This window comes from Giraffa tippelskirchi, chromosome 10 (assembly GCF_054371585.1).
Source record: "Giraffa tippelskirchi isolate mGirTip1 chromosome 10, T2T-mGirTip1v1.2.pri, whole genome shotgun sequence".
Classification (NCBI taxonomy): domain Eukaryota; kingdom Metazoa; phylum Chordata; class Mammalia; order Artiodactyla; family Giraffidae; genus Giraffa; species Giraffa tippelskirchi.
The window spans coordinates 75,324,932-75,352,778 of NC_137284.1; the positions used below are offsets into that span (position 1 = coordinate 75,324,932).

Here is a 27,847-nt window from a genome sequence, read left to right on the forward strand (position 1 = left end):
GCACCCAGTCCTCCATGGTAATATCAGTTTAGTTCAGTCGCTCAGTCGTGTCCGACTCTTTGCGACCCCATGAATTGCAGCACGCCAGGCATCCCTGTCCATCACCAACTCCCATAGTCCACCCAAACCCATGTCCATCAAGTCGGTGATGCCATCCAGCCATCTTATCCTCTGTCGTCCCCTTCTACTCCTGCCACCAATCCTTCCCAGCATCAGGGTCTTTTCCAATGAGTCAACTCTTCGCATGAGGTGGCCAGAGTATTGGAATTTCAGCTTCAACATCAGTCCTTCCAATGAACACCCAGGACTGATCTCCTTTAGGATGGATTGGTTGGATCTCCTTGCAGTCCAAGGGACTCTCAAGAGTCTTCTCCAACACCACAGTTCAAAAGCATCAATTCTTTAGCACTCAGCTTTCCTCACCGTCCAACTCTCACATCCATACATGACCACTGGAAAAACCATAGCCTTGATGAGAAGGGCCTTTGTTGGCAAAGTAATGTCTCTGCTTTTAAATATGCTATCTAGGTTGGTCATAACCTTCCTTCCAAGCAGTAAGCATCTTTTAATTTCATGGCTGCAATCACCATCAGCAGTGATTCTGGAGCCCCCCAAAATAAAGTCTGACAGTGTTTCCACTGTTTCCCCATCTATTTGCCATGAAGTGATGGGACCAGATGCCAGGATCTTAGTTTTCTGAATGTTGAGCTTTAAGCCAACTTTTTCACTGTCCTTTTTCACTTTCATCAAGAGGCTCTTTAGTTCTTCTTCACTTTCTGCCATAAGGGTGGTGCCATCTGCATATCTGAGGTTATTGATATTTCTCCCGGCAATCTTGATTCCAGCTTGTGTTTCTTCCAGCCCAGCATTTCTCATGATGTACTCTGCATATAAGTTAAATAAGCAGGGTGACAATATACAGCCTTGACGTACTCCTTTTCCTATTTGGAACCAGTGTGTTGTTCCATGTCCAGTTCTAACTGTTGCTTCCTGACCTGCATACAGGTTTCTCAAGAGGCAGGTCAGATGATCTGGTATTCCCATCTCTTTCAGAATTTTCCACAGTTTATTGTGATCCACACAGTCAAAGGCTTTGACATAGTCAATAAAGCAGAAATAGATGTTTTTTTGGAACTCTCTTGCTTTTTTGATGATCCAGCGGATGTTGGCAATTTGATCTCTGGTTCCTCTGCCTTTTCTAAAACCAGCTTGAACATCTGGAAGTTCACGGTTCATGTATTGCTGAAGCCTGGCTTGGAGAATTTTGAGCATCACTTTACTAGCATGTGATACGAGTGCAATTGTGCGGTAGTTTGAGCATTCTTTGGCATTGCCTTTCTTTGGGATTGGAATGAAAACTGACCTTTTCCACGGTAATATGCTTAACCACTAATTTTATTTCTGCCTTAATTTTTCCCAGTATTTAATAATAGATCATGAACTAATGGAACTTGCAATTGCTTCTTGAGTTGCATTACTGCTAAAAATCATGGTCACTAATTAACATGAGAGTTAGTTATGCTTCAAAAGCTATTTGGGTAGTTCAGGCAAAATCATACAAATTTCCAAGTTATTGAGTATCTTTGTCAGAAGTGTTAATTTGTACTTTTATTCTGACTTTATGACAATAACTTATATTGTTTTACATATGTGTTTTGAGGACTTCATGGTACAAAAGTAGTTATCATATCCTTCCTGTTTGACATGCCTAATTTAGATAACTAATTTATCTGATTATCAAATATTTTTATCATAGAGCTTCCACTACGCTCTCCACCTCCAACAGAAAAACAGAGAGACAAGTGTCTTACAATGGCAGCTGTTCTCCTGTTCAATTTTAAGCTGAATATCTACATGACTTTTCCAATGTAAGCATTTTGGTATATTTTTGTAGTTGCTAATGTACATACATTATATAATGTATATAATGTAAATAAAAAACTAACTAGATGCTATACATGAAAACGCGGGGTCTGTAGCTCAGTTGGCAAAGAATCTGCCTGTAATGTAGGAGACCCAGGTTCAATCCCTGAGTCAGGAAGATCTCCTGGAGAAGGAAATGGCAACCCACTCCAGTATTCTTGCCTGGAAAGTCCTATGGACAAGAGGAGCCTAGCAGGCTACAGTCCATGGGGTCACAAGAGTCAGACACAACTTAGTGACTAAACCAGCCAACCCTCAAACAACACATGAAGAGAAAAACAAAAGCAAAAATGATGAGTCAAACTAGAGTTGATTAAGGATGTTGGAGAAATATAGAGAACCACTGTATCAGTAGCAGGTTATAGGTTCTGGTTGTTATGGAACTGAACAGCGCAGTAGAAGTAAGGAGCAGCTAATATTCACTGTGCACTTACTTCTGGCCAGGCTCAGTATTGACAGCTTTATAAGGATTGCCTTAGCTTCACAGCAGCTTCACAGTAACCCATATGATAGGTACTGTTATTTCTCTCCCTGACTTAGTGAAGAAGCATAAGTTATCCAGAGCCACAGTAATATAGAGTGAGATGTATGAATCCCATCTACCATTTACTATGAGTACAGTATACATATAGATTAGATCTACATTCATGAGAAGGACTATGAGGCTTTATACATCACAGAGCAAAGTAGTAGCACAGCTTTTTTTCCCTTCTTTTTCTTTTTCTGCTAGAAAGATGCTCAATGAGTCTTTTTATACTATTACCTAATTATTCTTCATTGTCCATGTACTTCAACATGGACATCTATCTGCAGAGTGGTGCTCAGTCATGTCCAACTCTTTGCAACCCTGTGGACTGTAGCCTGTCAGGCTCCTCTGTCCATGGAATTTCCCAGGCAAGAATACTGGAGTGGGTTGCCATTTCCTTCTCCAGGGGATCTTCCTGACTCAGGGATTGAAGAAGCCTCTCCTGTGTCTCCTGCCTTGGCAGACAGGTTCTTTACCACTGAGCCACCTGGGAAGCATCTTCAATGTAATCATCTTGTGTGTAATTTGACTAAATTTCATTAGGAAAATAAAGTTAAATATTTTGAAGAACTCTTGGATTGGTTATTTATGTATAGAAATGCCATTTGAATGAACAGGATTATATATAAATATATATAGTACAGTAGGTTGAATTTTTTTTACTTCATAAATGAATGACCCAACATTGTTCGAACAGAGAATTGTTGGAGTTTTCCCCCTTTGGGGAAAAATCTATTCTAGTTTTTACTGAATTTTAAAGACAGGCATTTCAGTTTGGATGGCTGGGTTATATCTCCCATGTACTAATATAATTAAGTATGATCTGAGGGCTGAGTGAATATACAGGAAGGTTAAATTGCTTAGCTATATTCAAAACACATAATGTACGACCTGGCTAACAATTAAATCAATATAGAGATCTAACTTGAATATTTTATGCAAAAACATCCAAATTAAAGGATATGACTTTGTCTAGATCATGTTTGTATGAAGCAAACTGTCAACAAATAGGTGACTAATGCCATTATTATCATTTTTTTCCTAATATGTCTATGGCAAATTCTTCAAGATCACTTTTACCTGTGAATAAGGGCCAAAATCCTGAAACAGAATTTGTCATGTGTTTGGGATAGAAATTTCAATGCATGTCACTTACATATGGATGAAATATTAACTAAAACAAAAAAACTACTGTCATAATGACAAAATTCTGTTTTCCTCCCATCATGTCATTATCAATCAACACCAGAAATAGGCATTTTACTTTTTTTTCTTGACAGAGTATGGTTCCTGGAACAATAACTACATTTTCCAACTGTTTAGCTTGTCTAACTTATCTAATTGCCACTTATTTAATTGCCCCGATTCCAGTAGATAACAAGTAGCATTTGAGAATAAGAGTATGACTCAGATAAAGAAAATATTCTTTACCTGGGCTCTAGATAGCCATGAAGGGGCTTTATTATATCCAGAAACTTGATATAAAAATGAGTCTATATGTTCAAACAATAATATGTATGCATGGAGAAATATCCGTGAGGTTATACACTAAATTTACAATGTTGGCTAATTTTGATAATGCGGTAGGGAAGAGAACTTCAGTTTTGATCTTTTTTAACCCTTTGCAACAGGAATTATAAATTACTTATATAATTAAAATTAATTTAAAAATTGGATATAAATGTACAGTTGTAGTTTTTTCTGAGGATAGGGCACCATTTTCATGATAAGTAATATGAGTCCTTTATGTTATATATTTTAACTTTGGAAAAAATGATGCATTATCTGGCCAGAGACACAATAGCTTCAAATTTTGTACATTTGAAGTAACTGTTTGAGCGGTTTCTTTCACTTTGTCTTCTTTTCCTTAAATGAACTGAATAGGCTTAAATATTAGAAATAACATTTTGGAGCAACTATCATTTATATACAGCACTTCATTTCTTTTGCGCTGGTATGGATCAGGATGTACAGTAGGTAAATTTCAATACAATCTTACAGTTGGCTGCGTTGTTGCCATGGTGAATCAGAAATCCACAATCAGGAATCCACATACTAAGTATGTGACTTGACTAGGCTATAAATTTCATTTAAGTATCAGATTTTTTAAGCAGATAAAGCTATGGTGTACAAATTAAGAATGCTCCAGAAGCAATAAAAATCACTCAAACTTTATGATTTTGTTAAGAAAATTGTGAATATTTTAAAAGATTATTTTACATGTGGGGTAAAGAAGCCTAAGGAAAGTTCTTTTAATACATCTATAAAATGAATATCAGATATAGATGGATGGAATTTAGCATGGTATGTATAAAATAAAACTCTATCAGATGTTTTTCTGGACACCACCATTTGAATCTTTAGATTTCAAAGTGCCAATTTAGAGTGACAAAATAAAATTTCCTTGGATCTGTGTACCACTGAATACAATCCATTCACATTACAGATGATGTACTGGAGACTGAGAAAAATCATGATCCTACAGCCTCTTGGAGGCACAGTCCTGTCTAACTCCCTGTCAATGTATCTTACACATTGATTATATTTCACATGCCTATGTCTTTTCCAAAGCAGTTTACTCAGTGGTTCATTTATTGTTATCTAGCAGTAATGTGTTATTTTATGTTTTCAATGAGGTATCTATATAAACTACAACAAAGAATCAAGAAGAGGCCAAAATCCTATAAGGCACTTATAGCTTTCTTTTGCTATGAAATTATAGTTAAAAAATTTTTTCCTTCTAATTGCCCACATCTTTTATACTGGTCCCAGGTCCCATAACAACCATTTACCTTATTATGAAATAGTGACTGGAAATAATCTGTATGAGTATCCATCTTATGGATTTTAAGCCCTTTTTCTTAGTACTGTTTTATTTTTAAGCCACTTAAAATTTTAGTCCAGTAATTTTTCCAATAATCCAAAAATATCCAACAATAATTTAAGTCCAAATAATCAAAATAGTTGCCTAAATTCTTAGTGCATTTGACCTAGATAAAAAGCTTATGATGTTGAGGTCCATATATAATAAGCAATCCCTTCATAGTACAGTTTTTATTTCCACTGGATTCTAAAATTGAAAGCAAAATCTGGTAATAATGATATTTATGTATTGAAAAAAACTTCATGGTACCAATCAAAACACACTCTGATTATGGATTATGACCTAAAAAGTTAATTATTATACAATCCCATCTAGTGTTTATAAATAACATACGGTTTTTAATTTATATAATACCAAAGAGATGAGTAGTTATCAGTCTAGTTTTCTGCTGCATATTCTTGGGGTCTCTTTGGAAATCAAGAAATTTTATTATAATTAAAACTATGAGGAAATAAAGCTGAGACTGGCACACAGCCTCTCATGGTCTGACCCCTATCATTCTTTCCATCCTTACCTCTCCCTCACACACCTAAGCCTCAGAAAAATATCAGAGCTTATTCTTCCTGAACACAACCCATCCTGTCCATTTTTTGTTTTCAACTTTGCTGCCTAAAAGGTTTTCTTTCTCAGGCATTGACTGTCATTCTGTGCACCCAATACTAGCTATGTGCATTTATTCAGTGCTTATTACATATCGTACATTTTACTAAGAACATGATTTTATTTCTAACAACCCTACTTGACAGAATATGAGGAAACTTTGGCTAGTCAACCAGATAGTAAATGGCTAAAGGCTGACCTGGAATCTATACCCAGGTAGACTCCAGATTTCATACTATGATACATTCCTTCTAAGTTTCAATAAACTTTAAAGATCAAGAGAAAAATAATACTTCTCCCAGGGATATTTCTTCTCTCTCCTGTATCTGTAACTCCCTGAAGTCAAACTCTAATTTCTCACCACTGGTAAAGGAAGTGACATACCCATCTTACTTCCTCAGCTTGGTATTCTGATTCATCTTAATGGTCTTTGTGTTAAATAGTAAAGTTTTGCATGTGGTAAGCCCTCTATAAATATTGGTTACATGAATTCATCATTGCCAGAATTGCAATAATCCAGACTGTATTACAAATGGCCTCTGAAAAATTATTTTAAAAATCAAGTTAGCAAGACTATAATTTGATAAACAATGGTCAAATTTGGACATTTCTTTCTTTGCAAATTTGATTTATTGAGTTTATAAAAGTTACCAACTCTTTGGGCATTCAAGTTTCAAATCGGTTCATTCAATCACATGGATTTATTTTTTAATTTTTTTTTACTGAATCAGACAACAGAATTTGAACCTATTATTTCAGAATCATAGGTGAATTTGGTTATTCTAAAAAGCAAAATGTTTAAAAAGGAAATAATTATTTATGATAATGACTGGCTCTACTATTTTATTTGCTTTTCACTGAGCTGCTTCAAAATTTTCATTTTTGTACATACACATATGTCAACTCACCTATATAATTAGTAAATAGCCAAGAAAGAGAGAAAAAAAAAAACATTTAAAAAAAATTTTTCTTACATGACACCAAGCAAATGCAACCACCTTTTTATTCATGAAGGTAAACTGGATACTTAAATGCTATTGTGAGACAACCTACATTCACTTACTCAATTTTCTGAACTTCAGAGGGAAATTAATTTGAAGAGTATTTAAAGATTCTTCCTCTGAAGCCACCAAAAGATCACATTTTCTTCCCCTTGATTTAAATGTTGACATTACATTTCATTTTGAAAACTGTCTGGTAGCAGTTTTCAAGTTTATTTATCTTTAATCAAAGAATCAAATAATAATGCTAACTACAACTCTCAAAATAATCACTACTACAAATAAGATGTAAAATAACTAGCTTTAAGATTTTCCTTTTATTTAGTCTTTCATAGTTATATTTAAAATAATACAGCAAAAGGTAATTATGGTTGCTGGGACTTACTGAATTTAGAACAAGGATTCTTAGAAGAATCCAATGTTAGAACTGAATATCATTTTTCTTTTAATTTCTGCAATTTAAAAACATTCTCCTCACTTAGAAAATTTAAAGTCTAAAAACTAATTTTCTAAAGCATAATTATGCCAGTTTTAAGAACGCTAGAACTTCACTTAAAAATGAATTGCTTCAGAATTACTCTTGAACTCATAAATTATCATTTTTTCCTCAGACACCTAAAGCACAAATGACTAAGCCATGATTGTTAATTATACTGACTAATTATCAGTGACAGAAAAAAATCTTATTAAATTATCTTAGAAAATAGAATCAAGCTAAAGATCCAGAAGGATATGGATAGAAGAGCTATATAACTTAAAGGAGAAGAAAAACTGATTTTCACAAGTAGTTTCACACTAGGAATAGTGCTGAGTTATTTTATTGATCCTAGGTGGAAGGAATGGGTCTCTAAGGTTTTCCTGGAGATTCACTCACAGTAAATAAACTAGAAGCTCGCTGGGTCTGCCCTCTGACCTAAAGAAAATTATGACATTTTCTCTGAGCATTAGGTACTCTTTAAGCTGAATTATTCTTGAATTAGAATGTTGCTACATATCATTTGTTGTTTACCTTATTCCCTAGAACTTACAAAAGAGTTTTACAAAGGGAAAATTAAGAGCAGTGTTTTCTGGGATGAAATCTTCCTTTCATACTCACATCATATTTCTTTTTGTGTTATCTTTGTTGTCTTTAGTGTACTTTGGGCATTGTTACCGAGAAATAAATGCATAACTCTACCCTTGCTTGCTGCTGGTGTAAGAAAATGATGTAACACTTTTTGATTTTCCTTGTAAAAGTATGGAGGCTGAGCCTGCCCTTGACAGGTGTGAACCGCCCTCCCCTCCACCCTCAATCAGCCCCACTGGGCAACCTTTTGCAGATTCAGCCAGTGGAAACTGCCCTCCCCCAGCTTTAAACAAAGCCATTTACTTTGGTATCAAGTCAAGGTAAGAAAAAAAATACTAATAATTAAAAGACAACATCATGAACCTACATGCAAGCCAGAGGAAATTCATGATTTTCAATCCCAGGGAGGGAGTGACTAACGCGCGCACACTGACCATCACCGTAAAGAGGTAAAGAGAGAGTGAAATGGCTCAACGTACACACACCCCGCTCCATACCGGGGACGAGTCTCCAAGCTGCGGCTTGTGCTCTCGGAGGGCCAGGCTGAAGCTGACCGCCCCCACGGCCACGCTGGACGCCCCCAGCCCTATCTCCAGCACGGAGAGCACCAAGAGGCTCCCAATAATCTGGCCGCTGGTGCACATCCTTCTTCGGTCATCATTCCTTCCAGGTCAGAGAGGGAAGCCGACCATCCACCTTCTTCCTTCCACTCTCCTCCTTACCCTCTCTGCCCGCTAACAGACCCCAAAACTTTTCTTTCTTCACCAGAGAAGCATTATCCACAAGGACTGGATTTCCAGAACCGGAGACCCTCTTCTCTGACCGGGTCAGAAGCAGGGTTGCTCCACCCCTGGCACATTCAGATAGAGATCATAGGAGGATTTTCCCGGTCGGTGGTCGGAGTCCAGGAGAGGAGAGCACACTGGTAGAAAGGGCTTTCAATAAGGAGCCGGAAGCCTGGGGGAGCCAAGGAGCTCGGAGCCTTGCTCAGGAGTCGAGGCGCTGTCCAGAGTTCTGCCGCGTCCCAAGTCTCCGCAGGGAAATCCTGTTCTCTCTGCTTCCGGGACCCTTTCAGGCTCCCTTTTCTTTCCCCGCCAAGTAGACGAGCTTTGCTTCCCCAGATCCTAAGCGCGACTGCTCAAAGCATCTCTCGCCCTCTCGCTCGGTCTCCTTTCCTTTGTTTTCGTGGTAACACGAAGTGCTTCTACGAGTCCCTCGGTCCCCAGGCTGAGCGGGCGGATGATATTCAGCACCACGCTCTTCACAGTTGCTGTGTCGCCAGAAAAAGCGACCTTGTCTGATGGCCTTTTTCCGTCTGGGTTTCTCCTCCTTCTCTCGTTGTCCTCTTCCTCTCCCCCTCTCTGGATCTGATTCTCTCTCATTGCAGTGACCTCATTGGGATTTAAGAGGTTGATGGAGGAGGGAAAAGCTTGATATATTTGTGGGTGCAGGACCAATTCTCTTGACTGACCCTTGCTCGGCCCCACTTGGGGACTCTTACCACAGAGATCCAAGCAATACCTTCCTGCGCACCCTCCCCCCCCCACCTCCCACCCCCACCCCGTTTGCTCCTTCCTGGGCTTCTGTCCAGATGGGAGGGGAGGTGATGCCTGCGTCAACACGGGGCTCACTCTGTGTGAAACTTTCTTTTGCGTGTACACGGGGTGATGTGGGAGTGCAGTGAGTGAAGAAAGGCAGAGAGAGCACAGGGGATGGAGAAGGTATAGACTCCTAAATTCAACAGAACTCCAAAGGACCTTCACGGAGGAACTCCCCTCTCAAGAAGAGTTACTCTCCAGCATGTTTTAAGGAGCTGCCATGACCTGTCATCCTCCCTGTTGAAAGTGGGGAAGATGCAGTTGGCTGGGGCCATACTTCTCCAGGGAAGTGGCCGTGGTTCCTCCTCAGCTGGCAGACCCTAGCTCTCCCTGAACACGTTCTGGGTTGCATCACCAGACCACACGCCTGGGACCGGGCATTCTCACTCAAATTCAAGAGATGCATACATTTAAGTACTAAATAGAAACAACATTGTTTAAAAGAAACCAAAAAACAAAAATCTGCCTCATTGCACACTTTATGACAGTTTGCACTCATCAGAATCCTTAGAGCAAGGGCCAGCCATGGTTCAGGTATTTTGGGGTTGTAATCCGATACACATGGGACTCTAGAAGTCTGGGAATCACTGAGTCTGGGCTCAGTTTCATGTCCCTGATTTGACTTCATGAAAAATCCCAAGGTATTCCATCAGGCAGATGCAAGGAGTGGGGAGTGGGGGGTGAGAAGTGTTTGTGGGTCATCTTTCTCAAAAACTGGTTTCTGGGGAACTTGCAAATGGAGTGAAGGAAAACAGAAGAAAAGAGGACTTAGAACACACTGCACAAGATCAGGGAATCTCTGAATGCGTGTAGACTAGAGCAGTAGTTAATTCTAATTAGAAGTTTTTTCCTCTTCTTTTTTTTTAAAAACCCCAGTGCTGAGAACACTAAAATTGAGTGATATACAATCTATATCATAAGTGCCAGTTCTACATTTCTTAAACTTCAGAGCTTGTTTCATTGTTTAAATTCAACTGTACAGTATAATTTACTTTCCTTATGATATATTTATATTCCATATTTTTTTTAAAAATGGAATCTTCTTCCCTTAAAAAAAGCAAGGAAGGAAGAATTATAAAGTATTAGAAACTTAATAAGTCTTAAAGAGTCTTCAGTTATTGTGGTATTTGGAAAAAAACTCAAGCATTTATTTTCAATAATTAGTGAATTTACTTTTTACTTCTTAAAACACTCAGTCCACTAACAGTCAATCATTCATATAGTTTTTTATTTTAGTGAAGTATAGTTTATTTTATCTAAATCTTATAAAAGTCATTTAATGATCCAATTCATATGTAGAAATATGGAATATCTATGTTCTCTTACTTTTTGTGTATCTTTAGTCCTTGCTTTCCTTTTTTCATTCTTCCCCATTGAAAAGAGAAAGTTATAGTAATTGTTAAAATAGATTGATTAATGCAGCCATATAAAAAGAAGTGTAATTTACAGGAAGGGAAATTAATTTTTAGAGGTAGTGTTAACAATGGATGAATTTCCCAGAGAGAAAGAAAGGGATAAGTTATGTATTATGACTGAATTTTCATCTTTGAATGTAATAGGCAGAAATGTGTTTTCTTACAACCCCAAAGCCTAATCATATGTTTGAATATAACCAATTATCATTTTTTGAAAGTCAAATATACATATATAATATATGTAGAATCTTTTTTAAAAGGGGGGTACAAATGAACTTATCTACAAAATGGAAATAGAGTCACAAATGTAGAAAACAAACATGCTTATCAGTAGGTAAGAGGGGAGAGGGACAAATTGGAAGATTGGGATTGACATATACACACTACTCTATATAAAATAGATAACTAATAAGGATCTACTGTATAGCACAGGGAACTCTACTCAGTACTCTGTAATGGCCAATATGGGGAAACAATCTAAAAAAGAGTGGACATATGTATAGCTGATTCTCTTTGCTGTATGCCTGAAATTGACACAACACTGTAAATCAACTATATTCATATAAAAATAAAGAAATTAAATCCATCCTCACTTATATATAACAAAAAGCCACCCCAAAATGGGAATATTTATAGGAATAAAATAAAAACAATCATCACCACAAATTACTGTTTTATATTTAAAAACATGAAGATCAATGTTATTAGAACTTTCAAAAAATCTTATATTACTTATTCTGGGAGACAAAATATATTTTGCATGCCCTTTTAAATGTTGGCAAGATCCCCACCTCCAAGTAAATGCAGGACCATTACATTTTGCTCTTATTTGTGGAGATCATAGCAAAAAATAGGTTCAGTCAGCATCCTCTCTCAAAATTATTTATTAGGGAAAGAATTACAGGATAAAACAATAAATCTAGAGAAAAACAAACAGACAAAAATACATTGGTATCCAAACACCAGTAGCTCTACTCTACAATTAGAGGTTTTAATTTTTCTTATGCTATGGTACACCAAAAAAGCTCTTCATAAGATCCATTGATACATATATATGAAAGAAAGTGAAAGTGAAGTTGCTCAGTTGTGTCTGACTCTTTGCAACCCCATGGACTGTAGCCTACCAGGTTGCTCAGCCCATGGAATTTTCCAGGCAAGAATACTGGAGTGGGTTGCCATTTCCTTCTCCAGGAGATCTTCCCAACCCAGGGATTGAACCTAGGCCTCCTGCATTGTAGGCAGACGCTTTACCATTTGAGCCACCAGAGAAGTCTACATATATAGTATAGTACAGTATAGATACATATATAGTTCATTCAATACTTATACTTCCTCAATAGGAGCAATAGTACAAAAACTCTCAAGTTTGCCACCTGCTGGCTCATATAGGACACAATGAATATGAATTTGTAGGTAATCAAAATAATTCTTATGAAATTTACTAGCTAAACAGAAAAAATCCTCCATAATTGCTTTCTTTAAGGACCTAAGCTCTGCCAATAAGTATTTACATGTTCTGAGATCTTCACATACCCATTTACACAAATTAGATTTATCTGTCAGTTCTGTTGCTCAGTCGTGTCCGACTCTTTGCAACCCCATGGACTTCAGCATGCCAGGTCTCCCTGTCCATCACCAACTCCTGGAGCTTACTCAAACTCATGTCCATTGAGTCAGTGATGCCATCCAATCATCTCATCCTCTGTCATCCCCTTCTGTTCCTCCCTTTAATCTTTCCCAGCATCAGGGTCTTTTCCAATGAGTCAGTTCTTCACATCAGGTGGCCAAAGAATTGGAGTTTCAGCCTCAACATCAGTCCTTCCAATGAATATTCAGGACTGATCTCCTTTAGGATGGACTGGTTGGATCTCCTTGCAGGTCAAGGGTCTCTCAAGAGTCTTCTCCAACACCACAGTTCAAAAGCATCAATTCCTTGGCGCTCAGCTTCCTTTATAGTCCAACTCTCACATCCATACATGACTACTGGAAAAACCATAGCTTTGACTAGATGGACCTTTGTTGGCAAAGTAATGTCTCTGCTTTTTAATAAGCTGTCTAGGTTTATAAATAAATTAGATTTATAGAAGTGCTTTATTAAATTATAGTTAACATACAACATTATATTTGATTCAGGCAGATAACATAGTGACTTGACATTTATCTACATTATGAATTGACTACCACAATAAGTCTAGTAATCATCCTTCACCATACAAAGTTATTATAATATTATTGATTATATTCCCTGTGCCATATATAGAAATTTTAATATATGGATAAAGGAAAATCCAGGAGCTGGGGAACAAATTCCATCTGTCTTAATATGGTCAAGTAAGTTGAAGAAATAATCAGTTTAGTCTTAACACAAGGTTAGTAAATGAAAAGGTCAAATTTAAACTGATTAATTTTGAAAATTGGTTTAAAGTGTTCAAGCTATTATAAACTAAATTTTTTAGTTCTGTGATCTAAAGTCATAAAAGTCACAAGATCTTTGATCTAAAGATTAAAGATCTAAAAACTAAAGTTTGTACTGCTGTGATCTTAGACCTGTACTGAATGACCAAAGCAGTACAGACGATTACGAAAAATAAAAAAAATCACAAAATTATTACAAACCATTTAGCAGTTCTTAAGGTGCTAGAAGTCTATATAATATTTCAATAGTCTAGTTAGTGTGGCTAAAAATAACGGTACCTAAGACTTAGTGAGATTTTATAGAGTAATTCTGTAAAAGGGGAAAAAAAAATGTTGAGGATTTTTTTCCTTATTTAAAGCTCAAGAAGAGGAGGTAATTAAACCTGAATTTATCTTTTGCCTTTTGTCTTCTAGTGGTAATATCTACTAGTAACATCAGTGTTTATGAAAATTAGAGAAATTATAGTCCTTACCATTGTGTTTATCACAATTTTCCATTTATGTCTGAAATATCTTTTGATTATTAATGACTTTTAAGCATGTATAAAACCTCCATTGTGTATTTTATACTGATACCTACTTTTTAATAAAGAATGTGAGTATTTATACTCCTAACCTGAATGGAGTAATTGGTCCTGAATTTACTCTCCTACCACATACATTTAAATAAACAGTGCACAAGAGACCTTGCAGAAGTGTAATCCCTGTGAGAAGACAAGCAAGGTTTTCTCTTGTGGTCTTTTTGACTATAGGCATCTAACAAGCTGTTTTACAAGAAGAGTATGAAGCAGAGCACAGTAATCTTAACAGAATTCATGGGACAAACAGCAGAGTTCTTGGAGCCTGAGGTCGCCAGTCTTTTCAGGACAGAGTACTAGAGAGGAGGATGTATCATAAAGAGATCCATAAATCTCCATATGGTTCCCTTGTGTCCTTGTTAAATCTAAGCCACAAAATCATGGAGTGCAATGCACAAGGTCAGAAATGACATTTCATTTCCAGTGAACTGAAATCTGAAGCTTACATGATCCTGGGAAATTTTTCAGTTTCATAATAGCCAATGAGAGTGCTTGCTGAATACTCAGCCTTTGGCGGAGATAACGGAAGAGCACACATAAGAAGTGGGGCTAAACGATGCCTGTAGTGAAGGCAACTCTATTTCAGACCTAAAAATGCTTTAAAATGAGCTTCCAAAGTATCAGTCTGTTTTATAAGTAACAAACTCTAACACATCTTAAAGAAAATGACAAAAACTATCTCTCAACAATGTAATGCTCAGAGTTTCTACTATCCAATTAATACCTGAAAAATGAAGAACCAGGAAAATGTGATCCATAACTAGGATTTCAGAGATAAGGCAATTTAACACTTAAATATTTCTATTGTAAATATCAGAAATATGTTCAAAGATGAAGAGAAAAAAATTAATGCAATAAAGATATAAATTGAATTTGTAACAAAGAACAAAATATAATTCCTATAGATGAAAAAACTATACATGTAAAATGAAGATAGTGCATCTGAAGTTATTAGGTTAGACACTGAAGAAGAAGTTAGTGAACATTAAGCCAGAACAATAGAAATTAAAATTACACGGAAAAAATCACAACACAAATTAAATCACAGAAGAAAAAAAGACTGAAAAAAATTAATAGACCCAGTGACCTGTAGAAAAATTCAAAAAGTGTTATATGAACATAACATAAGTTGTAGAAGACTAGGTATGTAAAAATGAATTTAAGTAAAAATGATCAATTATTTTCTAGATTTGATGAAAACTGTAAACACATATACCCAAGAGGCTCAATAAACTGTGAATAGAATAAACAGAACAAGGCATACCACAATCAAATTTCTGTAAAATAGTGGTAAGAATTAAAAATTAGAAGCAGCCAGAGGAAAAAGGATGCACTATATATATAGAAAAAGAGGCAAGGATTCCAGATTTCTCATCTAAAGTTATTCAATCCAGATGACAAGTGAATGATAATTTAAAGTACTGAAACTTAAAAACAATAAAAAATCTATTAATCTAGAATTATATTCCCAGCAAAAATACCATGAAAAGTGAAAGAAAAACAGATTGTCAGACCAACAAAAACCCAGACAATTTGCTTAGTAAATTTACTCAGTGAAGACATGAGATCTTCACTTTAAGAAGTATTAAAAGAAATATTCTTCAGACAGAATTAAAATATATTTGAAGGAAACTCAGATCTACACAAACAAATGCTGAGCACCACAATGCAACATAGAAGAGTAAACATGAACAGTATTCTTTCTCAGTTTTAGTCTCAAATAGAGTAAGAAATATGTACTGAAAACAGAGCTGCCATGAAAGAAACAGAATCTGCAGTTCCAGCACAGCCAAAAAGAATTAACGGTTGAAACAAAGGATAAAATGTTTACAGAAGAAAAATCACAGAATCTAGAATCTTTACAACTTAATATTCTTATCCTAGATATGATAAAAAGTTACCCAAAATATGAAGAATCCCCAGATAAATTTCCTTCTCTCAATAGAGAGAAAAAACAAGTCTGACCGGAAAATAAACCAGATCTTGAAACTAACAGATAAGGATTTTAAGACAGTACTTAAAATTATCTGCAATGAACTAAAAGAGAACATTTTCAACCAATGACTATTTCAGTAGAGAAATGGGAAATCTTAGCAAAGGTAATACAGATTTAAGTAAGGAAATTCTAGAAGTAAAACTATAATATTTGAAATAAATAAAACTGGAAGGTCTAAGCTCAATGAACATGACAGAGAAGAGTAAGTTAGTTTTAATAAGGATAAATATTAATAATTATAGTAAATAATATAGTAATAATTATGGTAATTATAGTGATTAATAATTACAGTAGTTAATACAATAGTTACAGTAATATTTATAGTAAACAATATAGTACTTAGAACAAATAATGATGATTATATAAATAATACATTACAGTAAGTAAGACTTCCCTGGTAACTCAGCCAGTAAAGAATCTGCCTGCAATGTGGGAGACCTGGGTCTCCCTTCTCCCCTGGAGAAGGGAATGGCTACCCACTCCAGTATTCTTGCCTGGAGAATTCCATGGACAGAGGAGGCTGACAGGTTACAGTTCATGGGGTTGTGGAGCATCAGACACAACTGAGCAACTTTCATTTTCATAAATAATACAAACTTTTTAAAATAAATGGTGGTGCAGGAACTTGTTAAATGATAGCAAATGGTCAAAAACAGGTATAACTGGACTAGAAGAAGAAGGGGTAAGAGGATTGGACAGATAAATCTTTCAAAATACAATGGCTAAAATTTTACAAAGTTATGAGAGGGAGAAAATCACATATTTGAGATGCTAAATCAATATCATGCAGAGAAAACATAAAAACTTTAACTACAAAATACAACAAGGCAAAGTCAAATAGCTGATCCACAGATAAAGAGCATTTCTTAAAAGCAACAAGAGAAAAATGTCATATGTATCAAAATCAGGAATAGACATAATAAAAGAATAAAAGGGTTACATTAACAAATAGATTGTGGTAGTTAGCTTCTGACAATGTCTCACAATGATTTCTCTCTACTGGTATGTCAATGCTTGTATATTCCTCTCCCCTTGAATGTATACTCCCCTCCCCCAGACCTAGTGACTTACTTCTAATAAACAGAATTTGATAAAAGTGATGGGATGTCACCTCTGTGACTAGGTTATAAAAGAGTCTGACTACCATCTTATGATAATCTCTATTGCCTTCTCTGATTGTATATTTTTAAGAAAGCATACTGATACGATGGGAGGCCCACAAGACAAGGGATTGAGGGTAGCCTCAGAGCAATGGTCAATGAGGAATTAACACTCTCAGTCCAACAACAGGAGGAGGGACTGAATCCTGCCGACAAAGTGAGTGATCTTGGAAGCTGGTCTTTGACCACATAAGTCTTGAGATGATTGCATACCTAGCTAACACCATGACTACAAGAGAGTAACCACCTAAGATGCATGCACATTTCTAATTTTCAGAACTATGAGATAAGGTTGTTTAAAGCCATTGAATTTTGGCATTATTTTGTTTTTACAGAGCAATAAACTAATACTAAGGTGTAACAACCATAAAAGTAAAAAATCCGAAGAGACTGTCAAAACATGTAAGACAAACTGATGGAATTTAAAAGATAAATAGAAAATTCTACCATATTTGGAGATATTAAGTACCCAGTTGATAGAACAATTTGAGAAATAACTCAGCAAACATGTAGAAGAAATAAACAAAACTATCAATTGACTGTCCTAATCAATAAACCAGGGATAATAATATCTGCTGAGATTTGCTCTACCATATAAAGAACCGGATGCTTCACTATTGAAGTTCAATGAAATGCAGTTCTGCCCAAATTTTGCTGCCACAAACAGTTTTCACACCTAATTCTGATTTTTGATACTCTCTTAAACAACTTCTGAGTGTTCAGATGTCTAAAATCATTTTGTTATGCATTCATTAACTGAGCAACTATTTATATAATTATTTCAGAGACAAACTGATGAGAGCAAGTTAATCGGTTACATAACAAATACAAAAAGTAAGCTAGGGCTTTCCTGGTGGTTGAGTGGTATAGAATCCACCTGCCAATGCAGGAGATTCCTTGGTCCAGGAAGATCCCACATGCCACAGAGCAACTAAGCCGATGGGCCACAACTATTGAGCCTGTACTCGAGAAACTGGGAACTACAACTGAGCACACGTGCTAGAACTACTGAAGCCTGAGAGCCCTGGAGCCTGTGCTATGTAACAACACAGTTCAGTTCAGGTGCTCAGTTGTGTCCGACTCTTTGAGACCCCATGAACCGCAGCACGCCAGGCCTCCCTGTCCATCACCAGCTCCCTGAGTCCACCCAAACCCATGTCCATCGAGTCGGTGATGCCATCCAGCCATCTCATCCTCTGTCATCCCCATTTCCTCCTGCCCTCAATCTTTCCCAGCATCAGGGTCTTTTCCAGTGAGTCAGCTCTTCGCATGAGGTGGCCAAAGTATTGGAGTTTCAGCTTCAACATCAGTCCTTCCAATGAATATTCAGGACTGATCTCCTTTAGGATGGGTTGGTTGGAACTCCTTGCAGTCCAAGGGACTCTCAAGAGTCTTTTCCAACACCACAGTTCAAAAGCATCAATTCTTTGGCACTCAGCTTTCTTTATACTCCAACTCTCACATCCATACATGACCACTGGAAAAACCATACCCTTGACTAGACGGACCTTTGTTGGCAATGTAATAACTCTGCTTTTTAATGTGCTGCTTAGGTTGGTCATAACTTTCCTTCCAAGGAGTAAGCGTCATTTAATGTCATGGCTGCAGTCACCATCTGCAGTGATTCTGGAGCCCAGAAAAATAAAGTCAGCCACTGTTTCCACTGTTTCCCCATCTATCTACCATGAAGTGATGGGACTGGATGCCATGATCTTAGTTTTCTGAATGTTGAGCTTTAAACCAACTTTTTCACTCTCCTCTTTCACTTTCATCAAGAGGCTCTTTAGTTCTTCTTCACTTTCTGCCATAAGGGTGGTGTCATCCACATATCTGAGGTTATTGATATTTCTCCTGGCAATCTTGATTCCAGCTTGTGTTTCTTCCAGCCCAGCATTTCTCATGATGTACTCTGCATATAAGTTAAATAAGCAGGGTGACAATATACAGCCTTGACGTACTCCTTTTCCTATTTGGAACCAGTCTGTTGTTCCATGTCCAGTTCTAACTGTTGCTTCCTGACCTGCATACAGGTTTCTCAAGAGGCAGGTCAGCTAGTCTGGCATTCCTATCTCTTTCACAATTTTCCACAGTTTATTGTGATCCACACAGTCAAAGGCTTTGGCATAGTCAATAAAGCAGAAATAGATGTTTTTCTGGAACTCTCTTGCTTTTTCGATGATCCAGCGGATATTGGCAATTTGATCTCTGGTTCCTCTGCCTTTTCTAAAACCAGCTTGAACATCTGGAAGCGCATGGTTGATCTATTGCTGAAGCCTGGCTTGGAGAATTTTAAGCATTACTTTACTAGCATGTGAGATGAGTGCAATTGTGCAGTAGTTTGAGCATTCTTTGGCATTGCCTTTCTTTGTGATTGGAATGAAAATTGACCTTTTCCAGTCCTGTGGCCACTGATGAGTTTTCCTTATTTGCTGGCATATTGAGTGCAGCACTTTCACAGCATCATCTTTCCGCATTTGAAATAGCTCAACTATAATTCCATCACCTCCACTAGCTTTGTTCGTAGTGATGCTTCCTAAGGCCCACTTGACTTCACATTCCAGGATGTCTGGCTCTAGTTGAGTGATCACACCATCGTGATTGTCTGGGTCATGAAGAACTCTTTTGTACAATTCTTCTGTGTATTCTTGCCACCTCTTCTTAATATCTTCTGCTTCTGTTAGGTCCATACTGTTTCTGTCCTTTATTGAGCCCATCTTTGCATGAAATGTTCCCTTGGTATCTCTAATTTTCTTGAAAAGCTCTCTAGTCTTTCCCATTCTATTGTTTTCCTCTATTTCTTTGCATTGATCACTGAGGAAGGCTTTCTTATCTCTCCTTGCTATTCTTTGGAACTCTGCATTCAAATGGGTATATCTTTCCTTTTCTCCTTTGTTTTACTTCCCATCTTTTCACAGGTATTTGTAAGGCCTCCTCAGACAGCTATTTTGCTTTTTTACATTTCTTTTTCTTGGGGATGGTCTTGATCCCTGTCTCCTGTACAATGTCTCGAACCTCCATCCATATTTCATCAGGCATTCTGTCTGTCAGATCTAGTCCTTTAAATCTATTTCTCACTTCTACTGTATAGTCTTAAGGGATTTGATTTAGGTCATACCTGAATGGTCTAGTGGTTTTCTCCACTTTCTTCAATTTCAGTCCGAATTTTGCTATAAGGAGTTCATGATCTGAGCCACAGTCAGCTCTTGGTCTTGTTTTTGCTGACTATATAGAGCTTCTCCATCTTTGGCTGCAAAGAATATAATCAATCTGATTTCGGTGTCGGCCATCTGGTGATGTCCATGTGTAGAGTCTTCCCTTGTGTAGTTGGAACAGCGTGTTTGCTATGACCAGTGCATTCTCTTGGCAGAACACTATTAGCCTTTGCCCTGCTTCATTCTGTACTCCAAGGCCAAATTTGCCTGTTATGCCAGGTTTTTCTTGACTTCCTACTTTTGCATTCCAGTCCCCTATAATGAAAAGGACATCTTTTTGGGGTGTTAGTTCTAGAAGGTCTTATATATCTTCATAGAACTGTTCAGTTTCAGCTTCTTTGGGGTTACTAGTTGGGGTATAGACTTGAATTACTGTGATATTGAATGGTTTGCCTTGGAAACGAACAGAGATCATTCTATCGTTTTTGAGATTGCATCCAAGTACTGCATTTTGGACTCTTTTGTTGACTATGATGGCTACTCCATTTCTTCTAAGGGATTCCTGCCCACAGTAGTAGATATAATGGTTACTGGAGTTAAATCCACCCATTCCAGTCCATCTTAGTTCACTGATTCCTAGAATATCGATGTTCAGTCTTGTCATCTCCTGTTTGATCACTTCCAACTTGCCCTGATTCATGCACCTAACATTCCAGGTTCCTATGCAATGTTGCTCTTTACAGCATCGAATCTTGCTTCTATCACCAGTCCCATTCACAACTGGGTGTTGTTTTTTGCTTTGATTCCATCCCTTCATTCTTTCTGGAGTTATTTCTCCACTGATCTGCGCAGAAGTGAGGCAGCTGCGACAGCTCGGCGCAGAAGCGAGGTGGCTGCGACGGCTCAGCGCAGAAGCGTGGCCGAGAGGAGCTAGGCCGGGCCAGGGGCTGGGGGCGGCGGCTGAGAGGGGCTAGGCCGGGCTGGGGGGCTGGGGGCCGGCGGCAGCGGCGAGAGGAATTACCCAAGGCCCAAGGTAAGAGAAACCCAAGTAAGACGGTAAGTGTTGCGAGAGGGCATCAGAGGGCAGACACACTGAAACTAAAATTACAGAAAACTAGCTAATCTGATCACACGGACCACAGTCTTGTCTGTTTCAATGAAACTAAGCCATGCCGTGTGGGGCCACCCAAGACGGACGGGTCATGGTGGAGAGGTCTGACAGAATGTGGTCCACTGGAGAAGGGCATGGCAAACCACTTCAGTATTCTTGCCTTGAGAACTCCATGAACAGTATGAAAAGGCAAAAAGATAGGACACTGAAAGATGAACTCCCCAGGTCAGTAGGTGCCCAATATGCTAATGGAGATCAGTGGAAAAATAACTCCAGAAAGAATGATGGGATGGAGCCAAAGCAAAAACGATACCCAACTGTGGATGTGACTGGTGATAGATGCAAATTCCGATGCTGTAAAGAGCAATATTGCATAGGAACCTGGAATGTTAGGTCCATGAATCAAGGCAAATTGGAAGTGGTCAAAGAGGAGATGGCAAGAGTGAACGTCGACATTCTAGGAATCAGCGAACTAAGATGGACTGGAATGAGTGAATTTAACTCAGATGACCATTATATCCACTACTGTGGGCAGGAATCCCTTAGAAGAAATGGAGTAGCCATCATAGTCAACAAAAGAGTCCAAAATGCAGTACTTGGATGCAATCTCAAAAACAATAGAATGATCTCTGTTCGTTTCAAAGGCAAACCATTCAATATCACAGTAATCCAAGTCTATGCCCCGACCAGTAACGCTAAAGAAGCTGAAGTTGAATGGTTCTATGAAGACCTACAAGACCTTCTAGAACTAACACCCAAAAAAGATGTCCTTTTCATTATAGGGGACTGGAATGCAAAAGTAGAAAGTCAAGAAACACCTGGCGTAACAGGCAAGTTTGGCCTTGGAGTACAGAATGAAGCAGGGCAAAGGCTAATAGAGTTTTGCCACGAGAACGCACTGGTAATAGCAAACACCTTATTCCAACAACACAAGAGAAGACTCTACACGGGGACATCACCAGATGGTCAACACCAAAATCAGATTGATTATATTCTTTGCAGCCAAAGATGGAGAAGCTCTATATAGTCAGCAAAAACAAGACCAGGAACAGACTGTGGCTCAGATCATGAATTGCTTATTGCCAAATTCAGACTTAAATTGAAGAAAGTAGGGAAAACCACTAAACCATTCAGCTATGACCTAGATCAAATCCCTTATGAGTATACAGTAGAAGTGACAAATAGATTTAAGGGACTAGACCTGATAGACAGAGTGCCTGATGAACTATGGACAGAGGTTCATGACATTGTACAGGAGACAGGGATCAAGAAAATCCCCATGGAAAAGAAATGCAAAAAAGCAAAATGGCTGTCTGAGGAGGCCTTACAGATAGCTGGGAAGAGAAGAGAAGCGAAAAGCAAAGGAGAAAAGGAAAGATATTCTCATTTGAATGCAGAGTTCCAAAGAATAGCAAGGAGAGATAAGAAAGCCTTCCTCAACGATCAGTGCAAAGAAATAGAGGAAACAACAGATTGGGAAAGACTAGAGATCTCTTCAAGAAAATTAGAGATACCAAAGTAACATTTAATGCAAAGATATGCTCAATTAAAGGACAGAAATGGTATGGACCTAACAGAAGCAGAAGATATTAAGAAGAGGTGGCGAGAATACACAGAAGAACTGTACAAAAAAGATCTTCACAACCAAGATAATCACGATGGTGTGATCACTCACCTAGAGCCAGACATCCTGGAATGTGAAGTCAAGTGGGCCTTAGGAAGCATCACTACGAACAAAGCTAGTGGAGGTGATGGAATTCCAGTTGAGCTAATTCAAATCCTCAAAGGTGATGCTGTGAAAGTGCTGCACTCATTATGCCAGCAAATTTGGAAAACTCAGCAGTGGCCACAGGACTGGAAAAGGTCAGTTTTCATTCCAATCCCAAAGAAAGGCAATGCCAAAGAATGCTCAAACTACCACATAATTGCACTCATCTCACATGCTAGTAAAGTAATGCTCAAAATTCTCCAAGCCAGGCTTCAGCAATACGTGAACCGTGAACTTCCAGACGTTCAAGCTAGTTTTAGAAAAGGCAGAGGAACCAGAGATCAAATTGCCAATATCCGCTGGATCATCGAAAAAGCAAGAGAGTTCCAGAAAAACATCTATTTCTGTTTTATTGACTATGCCAAAGCCTTTGACTGTGTGGATCACCATAAACTGTGGAAAATTCTGAAAGAGATGAGAATACCAGACCATCTGACCTGCCTCTTGAGAAACCTGTATGCAGGTCAGGAAGCAACAGTTAGAACTGGACATGGAACAACAGACTGGTTCCAAATAGGAAAAGGAGTACGTCAAGGCTGTATATTGTCACCCTGCTTATTTAACTTATATGCAGAGTACATCATGAGAAATGCTGGGCTGGAAGAAACACAAGCTGGAATCAACATTGCCGGGAGAAATATCAATAACCTCTGATATGCGGATGACACCACCCTTATGGCAGAAAGTGAAGAAGAACTAAGAGCCTCTTGATGAAGGTGAAAGAGGATAGTGAAAAAGTTGGCTTAAAGCTCAACGTTCAGAAAACTAAGATCATGGCATCTGGTCCCATCACTTCATGGGAAATAGACGGGGAAACAGTGGAAACAGTGTCAGACTTTATTTTTTTGGGCTCCAGAATCACTGCTGATGGTGACTGCAGCCATGAAATTAAAAGACGCTTACTCCTTGGAAGGAAGGTTATGGCCAACCTAGATAGCATATTTAAAAGCAGAGACATTACTTTGCCAACAAAAGTCCGTCTAGTCAAGGCTATGGTTTTTCCAGTGGTCATGTATGGATGTGAGAGTTGGACGGTGAAGAAACCTGAGCACCGCAGAATTGATGCTTTTGAACTGTGGTGTTGGAGAAGACTCTTGAGATTTCCTTGGACTGCAAGGAGATCCAATCAATCCATCCTAAAAGAGATCAATAGTGGGTGTTCATTGGAAGGTCTGATGTTGAAGCTGAAACTCCAATACTTTGGCCACCTCATGTGAATGTTGACTCATTGGAAAGGACCCTGATGCTCGGAAGGATTGGGAGCAAGAGGAGAAGGGGACGACAGAGGATGAGATGGTTGGATGGCATCACTGTCTCGATGGACATGGGTTTGGTTGGACCCCGGGAGTTGGTGATGGACAGGGAGGCCTGGCGTGCTGCAATTCATGGGGTCACAAAGAGTCGGACATGACTGAGCGACTGAACTGATCTCCAGTAGCATATTGGGCACCTACTGACCTGGGGAGTTCATCTTTCAGTGTCCTATCTTTTTGCCTTTTCATACTGTTCATGGCGTTCTCAAAGCAAGAATACTGAAGTGGTTTGCCATTCCCTTCTCTGGTGGACCGCATTCTGTCAGACCTCTCCACCATGACCTGTCCGTCCTGGGTGGCCCCGCACGGCATGGCTTAGTTTCATTGAGTTAGACAAGGCTGTGGTCCATGTGATCAGATTGGGTAGTTGTCCGAGACTGTAGTTTCAGCCTGTCTGCCACCTGATCCCCTCTCTCAGTGGCCACTGTCTTACCTGGTAAGACAACACAAGTCACCGGCAATGAGAAGTCTGCACACTGCGACTGGAGGGTAGCCCCAGTTCACTGTAACTAGAGAAAAGTCCATGCCGCAATGAAGACCCCACACAGCCAAAAATAAATGAATAAAATTATTTTGTAAAAAAATAGGCTAGCACAGAATGATAGAATTGATAGGGCCATAAGAATCCCTCTTGTTAGATTACATCCTATATTTAAATCCTTTCTACCACATTTCTGACCTCTTCTTAATTCTTCTGGTGACTAGGAACACACTGCATTAAAGAGTCTAAGTATTTTTAAGAAAATTTTTTTTAATTTATATTTTTGTGAATTCCGTCCATGGCACTCAGTTCTGTCTTTTGGAAAACAGAGAACATGTAAAACCTATTTTTGTTATCACAGTTGTTCAAATAGTTTACAATTCACATGCCTTGTGAAAATTTGTTCAACATTTACAGGAGAAATTTCTAAGTTCCTTAAAAATCATACAAAGTGGTCCAGATCATTGATACTGAGTCCTTTATTAAGTTGATTTTTAATTGGAAGATAATTGCTTTATAATGTTGTGTGAGGGTCGGCTTTACAACAACATGAATTAGCTCTTAGTATTCATACATCCCCTCCCCTTTGATCCTCCCTCCTCCTCCATCTATCCCCCCCGTCTGGGTCATCACAGAGCACCGAGCTGAGCTCCCTCTGCTATACAGCGGTGTCCCACTACCTATCTATTTTGAACATGGCAGTGTCTAATAGATATGGCAATGCTACTCTCTCAATGCATCGCTGCCTCCTTCCCCCACTGTGTCCACAAGTCCATTCTCTATGTATACTAGTGAGTCTTAACTTGTCCCTGTTTCTCTAGAGTAAAAACACTTGTATCTGTGTTTAAAAAAAAAAAAGAAAAGAAAGAAAAAACACAGGTGTGTTATAAGGGCTAAGTACTGGAGGACAATTATCTCTGTGATTCTGTATTTTTGTAAATGTGCCCTACAATGATTGTGGCCACTTTCTGGCTGCATTCTGAATGACCAATTCATACTTAATTTTCAATCAATGAAAATCCCAGAATATTTTCCCTGTAGACTCTGTTTCCCTAATCTTATATTTGTACAGTTGATTTTTTTTAACCTAAGGACAGGTTGATTTGTTTATCACTATCTAATTTCATCTTGTTAGCTCTGGCCCTTTATTCTTTCCTGTAGAGATCATTTTGAACCCTCTTTCTGTCATCCCATGCATTAGCTATTCCTTCTAGTATTATGTATGTCATATCCCCAAGCAATGGGCCTATTCTGGCCTCATTTTTCTTGTTCTGAACATTCCTAAAGATTTAATTTTTATTGTCTTTGGCATTTTTAACAGGGCTCTGTGCATTTATGTCTCTTGCTTCTCCTTCTGTATTTCCAGATTCCTGTCACTTGATTTATCATCATGTATATGATCCTTCTTTTAGCTTTTGCATTTCCCTCAAAATACATGCCTATCTGAATAGTTCCTGGGCAGACACAAGACTTAATAGTTTCTAATCTTTTTATTTTCCCCCAAATGAAGAATTTATAGTTATAATCACAATGCTGGTTTTAAAAGAATCCTGTCCAGTTCAGCTCTCTTACAACTAGAGTATCTGACCAGTGCTTCATCTTATGTATTCTAGAGATTTGGGTGTATATTTTACTGTATCAATGCTTGTTTGCTGTATTTTGAGTTGATACTAACTTGTGAACATACTGAACAAATATTTAATAAATACCTGCTTAACAAATAAGTGATAACTTAAAGAACTGATGAAAAACTGAGATAAAATGTTATTTTTGTAAGACTATCCACTTCAAATTCTTCAACTACTTATAGTTATAAAAAAATAATCTAATTATCATGGTGACTGCTGCCTCTCCTTGCTTCCTTCACTGATTCATTTAGGATAAAATCAAAATAATTACTTGGAAAAAAATGTGAAACATTTATGATAAAGTCTTCGTCTTCACATATAAATAGCCGTTTCAAATCAAAATGAAAACAACCTGATTAAAAAGATCACAGTGTATGAACAGGCACTTTTCACACCAAATGAAATACCACAAATGGCTAGTTAACATCTTTACAAATGTTCAGACTCAATAGCAAACAAAATGTGTCATTAATTCTATTAGACTGGCGAAAATTTCTTTTAAAGTGGCTGATTCATGTCAATGTATGGCAAAAACTATTACAATATTGTAAAGTAATTAGCCCCCAACTAAAATAAATAAATTTATAAAAAATAAATTAATAAATAAATAAATAAAGTAGTAATTAATGTTACTGGGGTAAAGTTAAATGGTTAGTCTCATAAATACTATGGAAATATAAATGGACAAAATATTTTGAAAAGACATTTAATAATACATATTCAGTATTGGAAATGCTTATAAACTAACTCAGTGATAACCTTTGCATTTTTACTCTAATAAAAAACTCATTGATGATCAAAAAGATTTACATATAAGAATGTTAACAACAGTATTATTGTAGAAAAAAAGATAAAATTTGCTTAATCTTTCAATTAAAGACTAATAGTGAAATAAAGAATCAGTTATAAGAGAATAATTCATAGTGATTAAAATTATATATTAAAATCATATATTATCTACTAAATAGCTATAAATATGATTTGAAGTATACTTTAAAATCATATAAGTAAACAAACCTAATTTTCTTTAAAAATATGAATATAAGGAACACTATAAGGAATTACACAATAATTTTATTAGTTCAGTTCAGTCGCTCAGTCGTGTCCAACTCTTTGTGACCCCATGGACTGCAGCACGCCAGGTCTCCCTGTCCATCACCAACTCCCGGAGTTTACTCAAACTCATGTCCATTGATTCAGTGATGCCATCCAACCATCTCATCCTCTGTCGT

At 37.6% G+C, this 27,847-nt stretch overlaps 1 protein-coding gene across 7 annotated transcripts in view; it reads right to left on the reverse strand.

The window, feature by feature from the left end:
* The window catches only part of TMEM196 (transmembrane protein 196), a 331,349-nt gene that overhangs the window by 59,262 nt on the left and 244,240 nt on the right, over nucleotides 1-27,847 (reverse strand). For 2 of the 7 annotated variants that reach the window (XM_081536764.1, XM_081536762.1), the window contains exon 1: nucleotides 8,498-8,644. The exons of 4 other annotated variants lie outside the window; for them this stretch is intronic. In XM_081536764.1, the coding sequence (XP_081392890.1) occupies nucleotides 8,498-8,644 (147 nt within the window). Of the gene's footprint in view, nucleotides 1-8,479; nucleotides 8,645-27,847 lie in introns of those variants that run through there. One more of the 7 variants, XM_081536763.1, reaches the window with a different exon arrangement.